At 39.1% G+C, this 17,955-nt stretch overlaps 1 protein-coding gene across 1 annotated transcript in view; it reads left to right on the top strand.

Annotated features, from left to right (window-relative positions):
* LOC126173706 (double-stranded RNA-binding protein Staufen homolog) overlaps positions 1–17,955 on the top strand; it is a 170,239-nt gene that overhangs the window by 120,913 nt on the left and 31,371 nt on the right. The window contains exons 7-9 of the mRNA XM_049920978.1: positions 4,862–5,020; positions 10,596–10,680; positions 17,081–17,301. Coding sequence (XP_049776935.1) covers positions 4,862–5,020; positions 10,596–10,680; positions 17,081–17,301 — 465 coding nt within the window. The remainder of the gene's footprint in view (positions 1–4,861; positions 5,021–10,595; positions 10,681–17,080; positions 17,302–17,955) is intronic.

Genomic DNA, 17,955 nt, shown 5'->3' on the forward strand with positions numbered 1-17,955 from the left:
AGCGCACGTCGGTCTATCGATTATACATATGATTTTGAAACGCAGCCCTGCTGGTTTTTGAACACATTCTAAATTGATTTCTGAATGAATTATAAGTTGATTTTTGAATGTGTGCATAGTGTTCGTGGTGTCTCTGCCAGAGGAATCCTCATCACATCTAGAAATAAACTTTCCTGCAGACAAAATGGGACGGGGCTGTAAGAGCTGAGCGGAATAAAACCGAACTGGTGAATGCCAACTGCTGCTTGTTTATGTGGTTGATTTGGTTTGCGAATGTTCAGCGTTGTTATAATTACTAACAAAATCCATAGATTCAGTCTACCAGAGTGGAAATAAATGACTAACAGGAATAACAGGTAAGAAAGATTTCATATTATCTTCTTGGTGTATCCAAGAAAGTGAAATTTTGACAGAAAACTTTTGGCCAGATCGCTACACTAGACAGGGCCAGTTGAAGCCCCTGTCCTGAAATAGTTTGATGGCATCCATTACAAAATATCTATGTTTAAGTTCCACAGAGCGAAATGCAGTGACGTGTGGTATAAGAATATTGTTGGAAGAGGCGTGGCACTGCACTGCAATACCGTGTCGTAAATTTCGTCGAAGATATATGTTTTATGTATCAGACTCTTCAGAAAGATTTGTGCTACAAAATGAACTTATTTTGAAAAGTCTTTTATTTAATTTTTGACGGCTTTTACTAAGTTTTCCTGCTGAGGCAGTCAATTTATTTGAAACGAAATGTTTAATTCCACACTATTGGCTAGTTTCAACCGTTCGCTGCATTTCGAGTGCACATTTTCATCTTCTAACACATATGGCATTATGCCATAATAAAGAACCAAACATGAGATAATACAGTACTGGTACTCCAAGAAAATTTACGCCTCGAAAATCACACTGAAAAGCTTCATATCAGGTTGAGGCCTACGTCATTGGGAATCTGGACATACGAATGTGCACTGTAAGGTGAACTATGCAATTTAGTTAGTTCATGAAATTCCGCTGCTCTTTGAGTATCCTCTGATGTTTTGTTTCTTTTATGACATAATGTAAGATCTTTTAATGTTTTACACGTACGGACATGCGGGCTTCCTACTAGCTGCGCCAGCGCGGTGACGCCTCATCTGGCGACTGCTGAAATGAATCTATTTATAATAGGTCGCACGGGAAAGTATTACGAATTGTTGTTCGAAAAGCTTTGTTTTCAAAGTAAATTTCCTATGAACTCTGTACTATCTGCGAGAACGTACGATGAATTTCTTAAATCACAGAGCGTTTGCTCTGTTTTAAAAATCAACTCTTTGATGACGAGCCATTAAGAAAAATTTCGAGCCCATAAGATCAAAGATGTATGTCGGTATTAAAAATTTTACTGGCGTATTTGTGTGATGTATCTTAAAAGTGTAACATGCGCTAAACAGATCAACATTGTATGTGAAAGCATAGCATTCTTGTTGCTTATTAATCTTAGAGACTAATATTATATGCGAAAACTTTGCTTTTCTTGTAGCAACACTATGTGTATTAATTAACTTTTCCTGTTGGTGGAATTCAAATTTATTCTTTCGTAACGCGAAAGCGTACATGTTGCTGCACATCAAAGATCTTTCCAAAACGTGTTTTTCCCAGAGTTTCGTTTTCTAAAGTGCCGGGAAATTCTATGCTGCTATATAATACCATATCCATTCAGAGGATAAGTTTTACTGTTCAGAGGGAAAGTATACTGTCACTTAACACGGAAAAAGTGTATTTTCACCCGGGAGAAAATGTATTTTTCACCGGGAGATCCGAGAAAAATCCAGGAATTTTTTTTCCTTGTCCGCGTATACACCCTGTTAGTGTATTCATCTCTTGGTCTCCCTCTACGATTTTTACCATCCACGCTGCCCTCCAATGCTAAATTTGTGATCCCTTGATGCCTCAGGACATGTCCTACCAACCGATCCCTTCTTCTAGTCAAGTTGTGCCACAAACTTCTCTTCTCCCCAATCCTGTTCAATACCTCCTCATTAGTTACGTGATCTACCCACCTAATCTTCAACATTCTTTTGTAGCACCACATTTCGAAAGCTTCTATTCTCTTCTTGTCTAAACTATTTATCATCCACGTTTCACATCCATACATGACTACACTCCATACAAACACTTTCAGAAACGACTTCCTGACCTTTAAATCTATACTCGATGTTAACAAATTTTTCTTCTTCAGAGATGCTTTCCTTGCCATTGCCAGTCTACATTTTATACCCTCTCTACTTTGACCATCATCAGTTATTTTGCTCCCCAAATAGCAAAACTCCTTTACTACTTTAAAAAGTGTCTCATTTCCTAATCTAATTCCCTCAGCATCACCTGACTTAATTCGACTACATTCCATTATCCTAGTTTTGCTTTTGTTGATGTTCATCTTATATCCTTCTTTCAAGACACTGTCCATTCCGTTCAAATGCTCTTCCAAGTCCTTTGCTGTCTCTGACAGAATTACAATGTCATTGGCGAACCTCATCGTTTTTATTTCTTCTCCCTGGATTTTAATACCTACTCCGAATTTTTCTTTTGTGTCCTTTACTGCTTGCTCAATATACAGATTGAATAACATCGGGGAGAGGCTACAACCCTGTCTCACTCCCTTCCCAACCACTGCTTCCCTTTCATGCACCTCGACTCTTATAACTGCCATCTGGTTTCTGTACAAATTGTAAATAGCCTTTCGCTCCCTGTATTTTACCCCTGCCACCTTTAGAATGTGAAAGAGAGTATTCCAGTCAACATTGTCAAAAGCTTTCTCTAAGTCTATAAATGCTAGAAACGTAGGTTTGCCTTTCCTTAATCTTTCTTCTAAGATAAGTCGTAAGGTCAGTATTGCCTCACGTGTTCCAACATTTCTCTGGAATCCAAACTGTTCTTCCCCCAGGTCGGCTTCTACCAGTTTTACCATTCGTCTGCAAATAATTCGCATTAGTATTTTGCAGCTGTGACTTATTAAACTGACAGTTCGGTAATTTTCACATCTGTCAACACCTGCTTTCTTTGGGATTGGAATTATTATATTCTTCTTGAAGTCTGAGGGTATTTCGCCTGTCTTGTACATATTTCTCACCAGATGGTAGAGTTTTGTCAGGACTGGCTCTCCCAAGGCCGTCAGTAGTTCTAGTGGAATGTTGTCTACTCCGGGGGCCTTGTTTCGACTCAGGTCTTTAAGTGCTCTGTGAAACTCTTCACGCAGTATCGTATCTCCCATTTCATCTTCATCTACATCCTCTTCCATTTCCATAATATTGTCCTCAAGTACATCGCCCTTGTATAGACCCTCTATATACTCCTTCCACCTTTCTGCTTTCCCCTCTTTGCTTAGAACTGGGTTTCCATCTGAGCTCTTGATATTCATACAAGTGGCTCTCTTTTCTCCAAAGGTCTCTTTAATTTTCCTGTAGGCAGTATCTATCTTACCCCTAGTGAGATAAGCCTCTAAATCCTTACATTTGTCCTCTAGCCATGCCTGCTTAGCCATTTTGCACTTCCTGTCGATCTCATTTTTGAGATGTTTGTATTCCTTTTTGCCTGCTTCATTTACTGCATTTTTATATTTTCTCCTTTCATCAATTAAATTTTTTCTGTTACCCAATGATTTCTACTAGCCCTCGTCTTTTTACCTACTTGATCCTCTGCTGTCTTCACTACTTCATCCCTCTGAGCTACCCATTCGTCTTCTACTGTATTTCTTTCCCCCATTCCTGTCAATTTTCCCCTTATGCTGTCCCTGAAACTTTGTACAACCTCTGGTTTAGTCAGTTTATCCAGGTCCCATCTCCTTAAATTTCCACCTTTTTGCAATTTCTTCAGTTTTAATCTACAGTTCATAACCAATAGATTGTGGTCAGAGTCCACATCTGCCCCTGGAAATGTTCTACAATTTAAAACCTGCTTCCTAAATCTCTGTCTTACCATTATATAATCTATCTGATACCTTTTAGTATCTCCAGGATTCTTCCATGTATACAACCTTCTTTTATGATTCTTGAACCAAGTGTTAACTATGATTAAGTTATGCTCTGTGCAAAATTCTACCAGACGGCTTCCTCTTTCATTTCTTAGCCCCAATCCATATTCACCTACTATGTTTCCTTCTCTCCCTTTTCCTACTGTCGAATTCCAGTCACCCATGACTATTAAATTTTTTTCTCCCTTCACTACCTGAATATTTTCTTTTATCGCATCATACATTACTTAAATTTCTTCGTCATCTGCAGAGCTAGTTGGCATATAAACTTTCTTGTGCCACGTGAAAACCATGGCACATGACTTGGTGTATTCTTTATAGGCCTCTTGCATCATTTTCAATGTCTCCCAACTGGTATTGTTCAGTTATACACAAAATTTGATCGAACACCACTGCTCCAAGAGGAGGGGCATTTTGGACACTCTGCTTTCTCGATGATGTTTTGAAACAGACACTCCCTGCATTCGCGATGTTTTCACTCCAGCATTTTGCTGACAAATGCCGATGCTTGGCTTTATTAGCCAACACCCCCCACCACCTGCCGCATGTGGTGAGACTGGCCTGCACACACACCTCTAGTCAGGAAAAAATCAGTCTTGAAACTTAATTTACATACCCTGTATTGATTATTGACTTTTCTACACCAGGTCATTGCATCTTTAATGATAAGAGTTTAATATATGCCAGCAGAATAGTCTAGCTGCCCTTCTGCTCAAATTTTGCTGCAGCCACGCTAGATCTTATCTTTGGCATGAACTCTGTGCAAATAATAATGGCAGATATATTATTTTTATAGCACTAGTCGCTTTTAAATAGTTTCCAATTGTATAATAGATATTATTTTTAAATTTTTCACAGTTGTCAAAGAGAGCAGCAGCTGAGAAAATGCTGGAATTAATGCAGTATAATGAGGCATATTCCTTTCTGTCAAACTCAATGAAGAGGAAGTCTAAGAAGAAGCGACGTTCATCTCAAAAGAAGAAAAGAACTCGCAGTATTCTCAATACTTTTGAACAGGTAATATTGTGAAATGTTACTTCATATCATAGGCTCTTCATATTGTAGTGTAGTTGAGATATAACACACACACACACACACACACACACACACACACACACATACACACACTGAAATGGAGAACAGCAGCAGATTTTTTGCCCTGAGTCATTCTTCCAGAAGATACCAAATAAAAAATGGAATCCATAGGAACTAAAATCAAATTAACTACATTTCATCAACAATATTATGAAAAGGATAGATTGCTGCTCACCATAAAGATGATCCAATGAGTTGCAGGCAGGCACAATGAAGAGGCTGTTACACATTATAGCTTTTAGCCCAAGCCTTCTTCAGTAAAGAAAGCACATACGTTCACACATCATGCACACCTACCACTGGCAGCTCCAGCCAGAATGCTTGGAAAAGTCTCGAAGAGGCCTTAATCCTGCTGTGGATGTTATGTGGATGATAATGGTGATGATAAGATACAAGCATAATAAAGCTCATGCACTGCAAGCCAGTCATGCTATAGTTAGGATGGAAATACCGTCTGCCAAATTTTATTAATAGTTTGCAGACCTACAAAGGTAGTAATGTGGCATCTTTGAATGCTTTGCCTACCCAGTGCATTCTTTCCTTCCAGTTATGTGTGTGAAAAAATTATGATCACTGTTGTATGGTTACTAAGTCCAAATACATACACAAATATAAACAAAACACTGATCTATATTTGCATGTTAATTGACTAAGTATTTATTCTGGGATTTACCATGTGTGTCTCAGTGTTGACACACACTAATGAGGCAAAAGTTACTACCACCTTCTAAAAAATGTGTTGTTTCATATTTGGAATGCAATACAGCAGTGATTTGCTTCTTATAGATTTTATGAATCCTTGGGAAACTTTCAGAGGTATAGGGCACCAGACACTTATCTACAGGTCATACAATTCCCGTAAATAATAGGGTGGTGTTTTATGGCTATAGAGCTGGTGCCCAATAGCTTTCCAGATTTATTCCATGAGATTCAAACGAGGCAAATTTGCTGGCCACTATATCAGCATGGTTGCTCTTAAATCCACTGTAAAATGGCACTTGCCTGGTGATATGGATAGTTACTCTATTGGAATATTCTTTTGCTATCAGAGGAGACATCAAGCAAGAAGGGGTGCAGGTAGTCTACAATAATATTCACTTAGCCCACAATTGTAATGGTGTCTTTGGCTACTACTACAGATCTGATGGAATCAGAATACTGTATCCCCTGTAGTATAATACTGTTACCCAGCGGACTGCGTCTGTGGTGTAGTGCATGTTTTGAACAGCCGTTTGCCTGGATGATGACATATCTAGACATGACCATCTGTCTAGGGTAACAAGAAACATATTCATCTGATCAGGCGACATATTTCCATTGATCTTTGGTCCAGCGACAAACAAGGCACACATTTGTAGGACAACCAGGCAGCTTGGTGGTCATGGAGCATTTTTTGGAAATGGAACCCTCGGAAAATTTCAACCAAATAAAAATGTTGGCATAACTTCAAAATAAAAATGTTGGCATAACATCAAAATTCTGGGACTTCATCTTAAAAGAATCAATTGAACAATTTTAGTCATGACTCAGTGTACCACCCTAGTAAAGCCTAGAATCTGGTGTTTGATCTGTTGATAAAACAGCAGAGACCTGTACCAGAATGGAAAAAAGGAATAAATTGAAAAATAAGAAGATAACTAGATTGACAGAGCAGCTGTGGGGATACTGGCCAGAATGACAATAAGCTGAGGATTATAATTGGGTGCGAACAAAATTGGAACATCTTGCCTGCAGAAGAAGTGAGGGGTAGGCACTCAAAGGTATAGAAGGAGTTGCTCTGTCCTCCAGGCATGTTGGATGACAACTCTGTCTGTTGTCAAAATGTTGTGCACAGTGGGCATGATCCAGTCTTTCGCTTGAAAACTTTCCTCCATAATATAGACTGGGAAGAACTGAAGAACCACAAGAAAATAATTGTCCAGTCATTATTTTTCTAGTAGGTTTAAGAGGTGGTATGTAATATTATTCCTTATGAAGACAAGTCTCTAGTGCTGTGTTTGCTGTGTTTACTTTCTGATTTAAGAGAATCATAAAATGTAAAATAATTAAATTTCTGTTTTTTTTTTTTTTTTCCAAAATTAAAAAGAATGTGTAGTGGGGCCTCTCCATCATATACATCACAGATAAAGTTAATAGGTAATGCATTGGAGTAGTGTTTTCTTTTATGCCTACTGTTACAAAGGTAACTGCTGGTGTATGTCTCTAGCTCATCGAAAGTTTTAGGCAGAGGAGGTACTTATACATCTACTGTGAATATTGACAAAGAGAAATTACATTCAATGAGATTGTTGGAAAAATTTATCTCCCATGGCACCAATTGCCTACATTATAAAGGTAAACATTGAATGCATTGTAGGTCTCCAGTCCATCATAACTTTTAAGTGAGGCAGCCACACCAAATCTGTTATGAAGAAATTGGTTGGGAGAAAAAGATTGCTGGTGCTGAAGACTTCAATATAAAGTTCCACCTTGCTCAGTCCAATATTGAAGAACTGAACAACCTTGTTTCCCAAACATTTGGTCTCTACCAAATGTTGGTGCATTATCATCCTGTAAACAAAACCATTTTTCTACAGCCATGGGAAAAAATCAGTCTTTCCACATCAGAAGGTGAGAATTTTTAATGTCTGTTCTACATACAAAAAATAGTGGTTACTGTTCTATCTTGAGCTACGCAGACTTAGTGAAATTCAGGAGAATCTCATTTACCCTCCATAATGGTGTGGGGCTGTTGAAATATGCAGATAACATTTTGTTTATTAACTTAGTAGAAGAAGGGAACATTACTTTGAGACTGAAAGCAAAGTGCAAATTTTTAACATCTTATTTTTCCCTCTGTGCTTAAATAAGTCAGGGTGTATACGACCCGGGAGATCCGGGAAAAACCCGGGAATATTTTCACCCGGGAGAAACCGGGAAAAACCCGGGAATTGTTTAGAATTCCGGAAATTTTTCATTGTTTTAGTTTTCAAGTAAATTTTTGTGATTTTGACAGGTAAGAACCAATACTCTAACAACAGATATTACTGTATCCTGCTACTGCAGAATAATACTGCAGCAACAAAACATGAATGAGAGGGGGGGGGGGGGGGGGGGGGGACTTAAGTTGCAAAGCAAAATGCGCTGTATACAACAAAACAGTGCTCATACAAGTGACTGCCAACAGCAAAGTGTGTCAAAGGCTTTAGGAAGACTATGCAGTGCTTCATAACACCAAATTGCCTCCGATGAATGTGACTTGACAACTGTTTAAATTACATTTGTTTGAGCAGTTGCGGGCGGGCTCTTGCGCATGCACAGTTGAGTCGCATATGAGTAGTACCATCTCCCGCCTCTGGTTACAGAAGTGCGGCTGGGCGCCACTACTTAATATTGCCCCGGTTCGGAAATTACTAAATCTTGGGCTGATGGACAGAATAGTCTGAGTTGTGGTGGGGAGGTGGGTCATCTCCACGTGACCTGTGTTTACGTACAGTGATTTTGTTGTTTCCTCTTCGTTTATTGCTCTCACATTAAATGATACCAAACGGATTTTTGTGGCCGGGAGCTATCAAATGAATTAAAATACGTTCCCGTAATTATGAAAGGCTAAAATATGTTATTAGTTTTAGATTTTGTTTCCACCTTTCTGACAGTCAAACATTAATCGCCTTACAGAACAATGAAGCTATTTTTGCCAGTTTGCTAAAGAGACTTGGCTTTTATTAATCTTTTCTGTAGAGGCAGTCAAATTATTTGAAACAAAGTGTTTAATTTCACACTGTTGGCTAGTTTCAACTGTTCGCTGCACTTCAGGTGTACGTATGGCATTATGCCATAATAAAGAACCAAACATGAAATAATACAGTATTGGTACTCCAAGAAAATTGACATACAAATGTGCATTTTAAGCCGAATTATGCATTTTAGTATGGTTCACGAAATTTCGACGCTCTTGAAGTATCCTCTGATTTCTTGTTTCTTTTATGACATAATGTAAGGTCTTTTAATGTTTTACACATACGAAGATATGGGCTTCCTGCGTCACCGTAGCTGCGCAAGCGTGGTGACGCTTGTTATATGGCACTCTCTTGCAACTGCTGAAATGAACCTATTTCTAACAGGTCGCGAGGAAACATTGCGAATGATGGTTTGAAAAGCATTACATTCAAAGCAGATTTCCTTTTACATAAGATGAGCTATGTGTGAGAATGTACGATGAATTTCTTAAATTACAAAGTGTTTGACTCTCATTTAAAAATTGACTCTTTGAGTATGACCATTTAGAAGAATTTTGGGCCCAGAAGATCAGACATTTACGTCGTCGTTAAAAATTTTACTCGCATGTTTGTGTGATGTATCTTAAAGTGTAACAAGTGCAAAAAGGATCAACATTATATGTGGAAGCATAGCTTCTCTTCCAGCTTATTAATCTTCGAAACCAATATTATATGTGAATGCTACGTATATTAATTTAAACCATTAACTTTTCTTATTTATGTGTTCGCACTACTTAAGAGTGATCTTGCTATTGGATGACTGTCCTACGCTGTCATCAGCTGGCGAGATCACGTGCATGAGCTATGACTGGCTTACAAAAGCGCATTGGAATTTCGATTTCAATGCTTTGGAAATTTCAATGCTTTGGACAGTGACATGCAGTGTTTGGTGGAATTCGAATTTATACCTTCGTAATACGAAAATATGCAGTGTATATGTTGCTGCACATCAAAGATCTTTCAAACCGTGTTTTTCTCCCTAAGTTTGGTTTTCTAAAGTGCCGGGAAATTCTACTCCGGTATATAAAACTACAAACATTCAAAGGATTGATGAGTTTTACAGTGCCGAATAAGAGTATAGTGTCACTTAAGACAGAAAAAGTGTATTTTCACTTGGGAGAAAGTGTATTTTTAACCGGGAAATCCAGGGGAAATCTGGGATATTTCTTCTTTCGCCTCCCCCCCCCCCCCCCCCTCCCCCTTGTTCACGTATACACCCTGTAAGTGCATACGGTAGTTAACCACGCACAGTTTCAGTTGTATAACTCCCATAATAAAGGAGGACCTGCAGGGTTGTGTAACAAATGAAGTAGTACATTATGAGACTGACAGCTTGTAAAGCATGAACCATCAGATTATTTTATGCATATTAAATGAAAAAAGCTACTTTATGAAAGAAAGGGTCATTATCATTCATCGAATACTACTCTGTCACTGCTTGTGGTTCTAATCGATTCACACTTGTATACCAGAGGGGGCAAAAACCATTTGTGCCACTGACTCATCACATTGAATAATATTGTTGGTCAAGACTTGTACACTTTGATCATTCTTCGAAGGAAATGATACTCGACTGTTGCTTCTTCTTGAATTCCAATGTGATTAGTCATTTTGTAAACAGATGAATGCCTTAGAAACAAGTTATAGATTGTTTACAAGAACTAGAGGATATTCTTAGTAAGTGTTCAGAAATGATTGTTGTGATGTACTTTCATATTAAAGATTATTTTCTTTCCTAGATGAATCCCAGTTTTCGGACAGATGAAACAATTGCAGCAGTAATGAATTCAGAGTTTTGGGATGTTTCCAGTGACAACAACAAAGGTTTGTATGTAGAAAAGTTTAACTTCACGTACAACAATGTTTAAAACCATAAAAACACCTACTTGGTATTTGCTGCACATGGAACAGTCGCACAAAATGATAAATGTCTAGCAGAAGAAATTTAAATGTGGCACAGTTTCCCTCACTTCCCCCACCTCACACTCACAATGGAAAGGCCTCAGACGCAGCCATCTGATTCGGCTCAAATTTGGCAAGTCGCTTGTGTACAACCTAAAACGAAGGGCTCTAAGATATTTTGGGTCAACGCCCCCGCAATTTTGAGAAAATCACTCCTAAAGGTTATGACGAGCAATCAACTTAAAATTAAAGGGCTCGATAGATAATTGTAAATAGAGCATTTTTCATTACCAGGTATGGGGTCTGCAAACGCAAACTTTTCAAGAAATCGAGGAAGAAACTTTTACAACTGCCGCTTCTGTACCCACATGGTAAATGCTTTTCACCAACAGCGCTGATAGCGCAATGGCCAAGGTAACTGGCTGGGAATAAGAGAACCCGGTTTGGAATCTTGAAGAAACCTAGTGGATGTTATTCTTTTCATTTGTATTTTTCCATATTTCAATTGATATGCATAGAAGTGTTAATAAGGTGAGTAAATCAATAAGGAATGATAATAATAAGGTAGGCAAGCTAATTTCCCAAACGCTGTGAGTTAGTAAAGTATTAAACTTTTAAGCTTTGTCACATGAAAACAACTCCTAGTAAGAATGCTGCAAATTCCTCATGAGGGATCACAGATAGCCAACCTCGCGACGCTTATTTACAGTGAGGCACAGGACAGAATGCACGCGGGGAGAGTTATGTTTTCCCGGTTGCCTCTTCGTCATATCATAGTTGTGAACCTGGAAGAGTGTAGGTGTCCAGCACGAGTCTTATAGGAGTCAATCGGAAAGAGTTGTTTTGTGTCATTAGGCTGCCGTGAACCTCGTGGATACATGTAGCGATTTTTCATTTGTAATGCGCCGAATGAAATACGTTTTGTGAATGAATACAGTGTTCTTCTGTAAGTAACATATGACGAGTACTGCATGTAGTTTGTAGTAATTAGCTCGTCTGTTTATGCCATAGTAAGTAGTTATTGTTTTTTGTGTCATATCTTTCAGGTGCATGATCTGAATAATGGAGGATGTACACCCTTTGACTGGCGCTGTAATATATAGTTGGGAGCCTGTCACAGACGATGGCAAGCGGGAAGTTACCGACAATGTGTTTTGGTTTGTAAAAGTGTTACAAGACAGATGCGTTATCAATACACTACCACAAGCAGGCAGTTCTGTTTCTCGGCGTTCCAGATCGATAGGAGCGGCTATTGTAGAGCAATTTTTGGAGCTGACAAACGAAATGACATTTGTTGATACTGAAGTACTATACCATGAAGATGAAGCAGAAGGTGATTCAGTGGAAGATATCCCGACTAGTGAATCGCAAAATGGTCGTAACACTTTGGAAATCTCCACATAACTGGGAATATGTGCTTCATCTGTTCCCGATGAGTATTGTAAACTGGTTACTAAACGATTGAACTATGGCACTGTACCCCTTGAAGTAAAAGTAAAGGCGGTAGCATTAGTCAGGAATCATCCAAATTGGAACTTACAAACGCTGCAAAAGAATGGAGCAACAACAGCCCTGAAAAGGAAGAAGGACTTGAAATTGTGGGAAAGTGATATTGTTAAAGGAGGGACAAGATACGACAAATACCAGGTGATAAATAAGTGGACATACGACCGATTTGTCATATCTCATTGTTGTAATGAGAATGTAACAACGAGAATACTTCAGGAATGGGCTGCTGTGCAGCGCTTCAATATACGGCCAACAAGGATTTTACGTTTGCTGCATCATTATCTTGAGCAAGAAATTTCAAATCAGAGTATAAAATTCGTCAACAGCACATCATTAAATACGAGGGGGGACCCAAAAGTAACCGGAATCGTAATGCTGCACATCATGTACCTGTAGTAGCAGGTTGCGCCACCAGAGGGTTGTAGTAGGAGCTCTGCTGAGTCATTCTGCCACGTGGCATCACCCAACAGTGAGAAGTGTGGTTTCTTTGGCAGTTCTTTGGGTTTACTTACAGTGCAGACTTGACATGAGGAAATGGCTAGTTCTTACGAACAACGTGCGGCAGTAAAGTTTTGTTTCTTGCTCGGCAAGAATGCAGTAGAAACTGTTGCGATGATTCAGACAGCCTACAAAGACTATTCTCTTAGTAAAATGGTAGTGTACGAATGGTTTTCTCGGTTTAAAAAGGGAGAAATGGTGGTTGAAGATCAGCCCCGTTCCGGTCGACCTTCAACTGCTCGAAGTGAAGAGAACATCGACAAAATCTGTGATCTTATCAGTGGAGATTGACGCAGGACAGTTGACCAACTCGAGAACTTGTCCGGGTTGTCCTGGAGCTCAATTCAGTGCATCTTGACCATTGATTTGGGGATGTGAAGAGTGGCAGCTTCTTACCAGAGATCAAAGGGATCGTCGCGTTGAACCCTGTCTCAAAATATTGGATGCATTCAAAGATGATCCACATTTTTTCAACAAAATCATTACAGGTGATGAGTCATGGTGCTATGGGTACGATCCAGAAAGTAAACAACAGTCTTCACAATGGAAGTCACCTGGCTCACCTCGAGCAAAAAAAGCTCGACAAGTGAAATCGAATGTGAGAATGATGTTGATCTGTTTTTTTACATCAAAGGGATTGTACACTCTGAATTTGTCCCTGAAAACCAGACGGTAAACCAACAATTCTATTTTGAGGTTATGAAACATCTTCGCAGAAGTTTGTCGCGAAACATCCGGCTTTGTGGGATTCTGGTGTGTGGTTCCTGCATCACGACAACCCTCTCGCGCACACGGCTCTCAGCGTTCACCAGTTTTTGGCCTCAACGAAGATGACTACCTTGACCCACGTGCCCTGTTTGCCGGATTTAGCACCTTCGGACTTCTTCGTGTTCCCGAGGATGAAAAGAGACTTGAGAGGGAAGCATTTTGCGGATGTGGAAGACGTAAAATGCAATGTCATGAAAATGCTAGCAGGTGTCAAAGAGGACGAACTGAAAAAGTGCTTCGAACACTGGAATGAATGTTTGGACAAGTGTATTAATGCTAATGGAGAGTACTTCGATGGAGATTAAGGTTCTATTTGAAAACAATAAAGTATATGCTTTCTAGAAATAAATTCCGGTTATTTTTGTGTCCTCCGTCATACATCTCTCATAAGGAGGTACAAAATATAGAAGATATACAGAAAGTGGTGGTTCTTTTCATCACGCAAACGGTGTCACTTATGACTGGTTTTAATCATGATTACGTGACAACACCAATCAAACAAGATGCGAGTATCGGGTGAACATTCGACGCACATTATTGCATAAGGGAGAAAAACGGACCCTTTTCGCAGTTGGTAGTAAAAACAATCTAACACATTCGTACACGGCCCAATATGCCATCACAGCCTCTGGAAAAGTGTTGCCTAAGGTTTTCCTGTGTTTACATGAAACGAATGTTACATTTGGTCCTCGGGTTATAGAAGAGGTCAATCATTTAAACGACTCATTGAAAAATGTTTACATTACCTGCTCCAAATCCGGGAAACTGACAAATGTGATTTACAGACCATTTCGTGAGAATGTTTTAATACCATACGTTTATGATAACAAGTTTTGTCTAATGTTGGATTCCTGGAGTGGACAAATTAATACTACAATATATGACACAATGTTTATAGATGGCGAGGGTAAGCCGACATGCACAGCAAAAGTAATACTGCCAAACTGCACACCTGTGTGCCAGCTGTGTGATGTTTATTTCTATCGCCAGGTTAAAAACTTTATTTCCAGGCTTCAGAATTGCAGTGTGCTTCTGGAAACCCAGCGGGAATTGCACAACCGCACGGATGCAATAATTATTCACAGCATAATTCATAACCAACTCTCAGCACCGATTTTTCAGGCAATGATATCGTATGCGTGGTACACATCCAAATTCATTCCCGAAAAAGACATATTTATAAATGTAAACCAAGTTGTTCCCCCCCCCACCGACTCTTCGGAAGGAGCAGTGTAGCTGTCGAAAGATTGCATTCATTAGATGTTCTTGGTGCTGTGAATGTTTGTATGACAAGTACCATCCACCTAGTTGTTTGAAGAAAAGTGAGGACACGTAACATTGATTGGAAGAGCCATTGTAAAGTGACCTTGCTTAACATTTTGGTTGTTTACTATGCCAAGAGGTTCGAGAAATTTATTTGCCTACCTTCCTATTATCATTTCTTATTGATTTACTTACCTTATTAATCTTCCTATCCCTATCAATTGACATATGGAAAAATGCAAACGAAAAGAAGAACATCCACTATGTTTCTTCGAGATTCGAACCCGGGTTCTCCAATTCCCAACCAGTTACCTTGGCCATTGCGCTGTCGGTGCTGTTGGCAAAAAGCATTTACCATGTGGGCACAGAAGCGGCAGTTGTTAAAGTTTCTTACCTCAATTTCTGGTAAAGTATGCGTTTTTGGACCCCATACCTGATAATGAAAAATGCTCTATTTACAATTATCTATCGATCCCGCCAATTTTGAGTCAATTGCTTGTCATAACCTTTAGGGGTGATTTTCTCAGAAACATGGGGGTGTTGACCCAAAATATCTTAGATTCCTTCGTTTTAGGATGTACACAAGCGACCTGCCAAATTTGAGCCGAATCAGTTGGCCGTGTGAGAGGCCTTCCCCTTGTCAGACAGCTTGGCATGGTGATGGGGTACATGTGCCAGCCAATCTAAGCACTTTGGCAGTCAGGCCCAGGCACGGCCTGCGATCCGAAATCTTGACCGCCGTAGATGGATCTTGTAGTTATCTTTCCAGATACATACTTTATTTTCGGAATCTACTTGTGGTAAAAATGTTGAGTGAAGTTCACTGAATGAATTCAATGATGCTATTTCTCTGTCCTTTTAGTTCACCTTCATTGTAGTGCTGCTCATCCTCATGTAGAGAACTCAACCCAAAACAGAACCTGCCACATGGCACACTACAACCATTTCCTACCAGTCAAAGGACAGACCTCCCATGCAAAATCATCCATTGCTGTTGCTACTTCTGCATTATGTTCTGTATCTATATGCCAAGTAATTAACTATCCATGTCTTTAAGAGCTAATATGAGCATCTGATGTCTGAATATTGATGCCCTCTACACTGGCATCAATATGTGTGGCATTAATTTGTCTTGTGTCCACAACATAGGTTGTGTACCAAGTTGTTATTTTAAAAGCCCACTCATCAGTACCGCCCATTACTGTGTCTGCAAATGAAGAATACGTTGCAATCCCCTCCGATGCTGCAACTGGCAAAACAAGTCCATCATGTGCATGTGGTCATAGCAGCTCTTCTTCTCTGAGGGAAGTAATGTAAGGGTTAGAGGCTTGCACGTAGCAGTCTGCTTTCACTATCTCAGAAAGCTGATGAATTACTTGTCAGTGTATGTTTATACCTACTGCAGAATGCTTCCATAGTGAGTCACTGGCTGGTGCATGCAATAAAGCTGTTTTGCATATCTCAGATATGGAATAATGCCTTTATCTTGATATCTTCATAAGTTTCTGGTACTGAGGCTGACAGCCACAATGATTTCAGGTCGATGTAGTGTGCCTGCTGCTATGAACTCTTTTATTTTTTTTTGGGGGGGGGGGGAGATGATAAGCTAGTGAAGGTTACTTAACACGGTATATGTGAATTTCTGGCCCCACAAACCCAGTGCCTAAAATTCCCGACAAGTAGCGCATGGGGCCCACAGCCAAAGATGGATCCTCCCCCCCCCCCCCCCCCTCCGCCTCCATTAGCTTAAACTACACTTTAAGTCAAAAACTAAATTATAACTTCATGTTATGAACTACATAAGTGTGTTTCAACCTGCAAAACAAGCAGAGCTCAACCAACAGTAAAAAGACATGTATTAGCAATCATTCCTTGGATTCTTGGGAAGGTATTAAAAAACACAACACAGATTCTGTATCCATACCTTATGAGTAAAGTAGAGTAATTCAGATTCCACTGTCTTCACTTATGAGAATGTTTTTAATATCTCCATACTGTTTTATTTGTGGAGAAAGTGACGTGTGCTCCAAGCCATGGCCAATTTAAGCAATGTTTAATAATCATGTGGACTCTTTAGCACTAAGCCAATCATGGACTGGAACAAGACTGCCACTCTTCTTCTTCAAATGAAGCAATGTGTGGGTATTACAAATATAGGCTTAAACCAAACTGCAAATATTGGATTTTGACACTTTGGTCAGTGTATGAGACATTATTTATATGCTAAATGTATTTTTCACATACTTTGTGTAGCTGTCTGAATCCCTGTTTCTAACATTCGCAGGTTTGAATCAAAGATTGGCAGCATTTGCAAAGCAGCTGGTGAAGAGTGGAAGTTCCTTTCTTGGTGAGCCTACTGTGAAGTCAACACTTACAGACACAACGTCTTCCACCTTCAGCTCCAAATCACAAACATCACAGGACCAAAAAGTTACTGCAAAACACACATTGATGCAAGCAGCTGATTTATTGGATTTTAAAGTTCATTTCGTAGATTTGCCTAAGGTAATCATCATTTTGCATATAATATGGGAACTATTATTTTGTTTGAAGTAAATTTAAAATGATGTTAATTTTAAAGAGCATGCTATATGTAGTTTAATTGAGAAGGCAACATATGCTTTTATGTCATCTTTACCCCGCCTCAATTTCACAATTTTTTTCTTGTGGAGATAGATCAAGCACACACACTCAGCAGTTGAAAAGTTCTCTAATCAGTAATTTTCCTCAAAAAGTGGGAATCGGATTGTCTCATTGTCTGTAACTTTTTCAACATATTCAGGTGGAATGAGTCTTGAATCTCCCATTAACCATTCTGGCATACATTTCCTGTGGGTTCTCTTACATTGCCCAAGATGGACACAGAGAATTCCTCTGACAAATATGCAGCTCATTTCCTTACACATCCTTTTCCGCTATGAGCTTGTGCTCCTTTCAGCCTATGCTTTCTTTCTTGATATTCTGTATTACTGCTGTTAAGCTGGTAGTGTATGAAGTAATATTTTAGTAATGTTGAAATAATGTTTCATACTGACTAATTTTTGCTAGGTTTTTTACTGAATAATAACATATTTCAGAAATGTTTCAAAAAGACATAAATTATGTTTCTGTTTACAATTTAAGTAAGTAAGCAATATTTTTTGTGATCAACATGAATGA

This window comes from Schistocerca cancellata, chromosome 1, assembly GCF_023864275.1.
Source record: "Schistocerca cancellata isolate TAMUIC-IGC-003103 chromosome 1, iqSchCanc2.1, whole genome shotgun sequence".
Classification (NCBI taxonomy): Eukaryota; Metazoa; Arthropoda; class Insecta; order Orthoptera; family Acrididae; genus Schistocerca; species Schistocerca cancellata.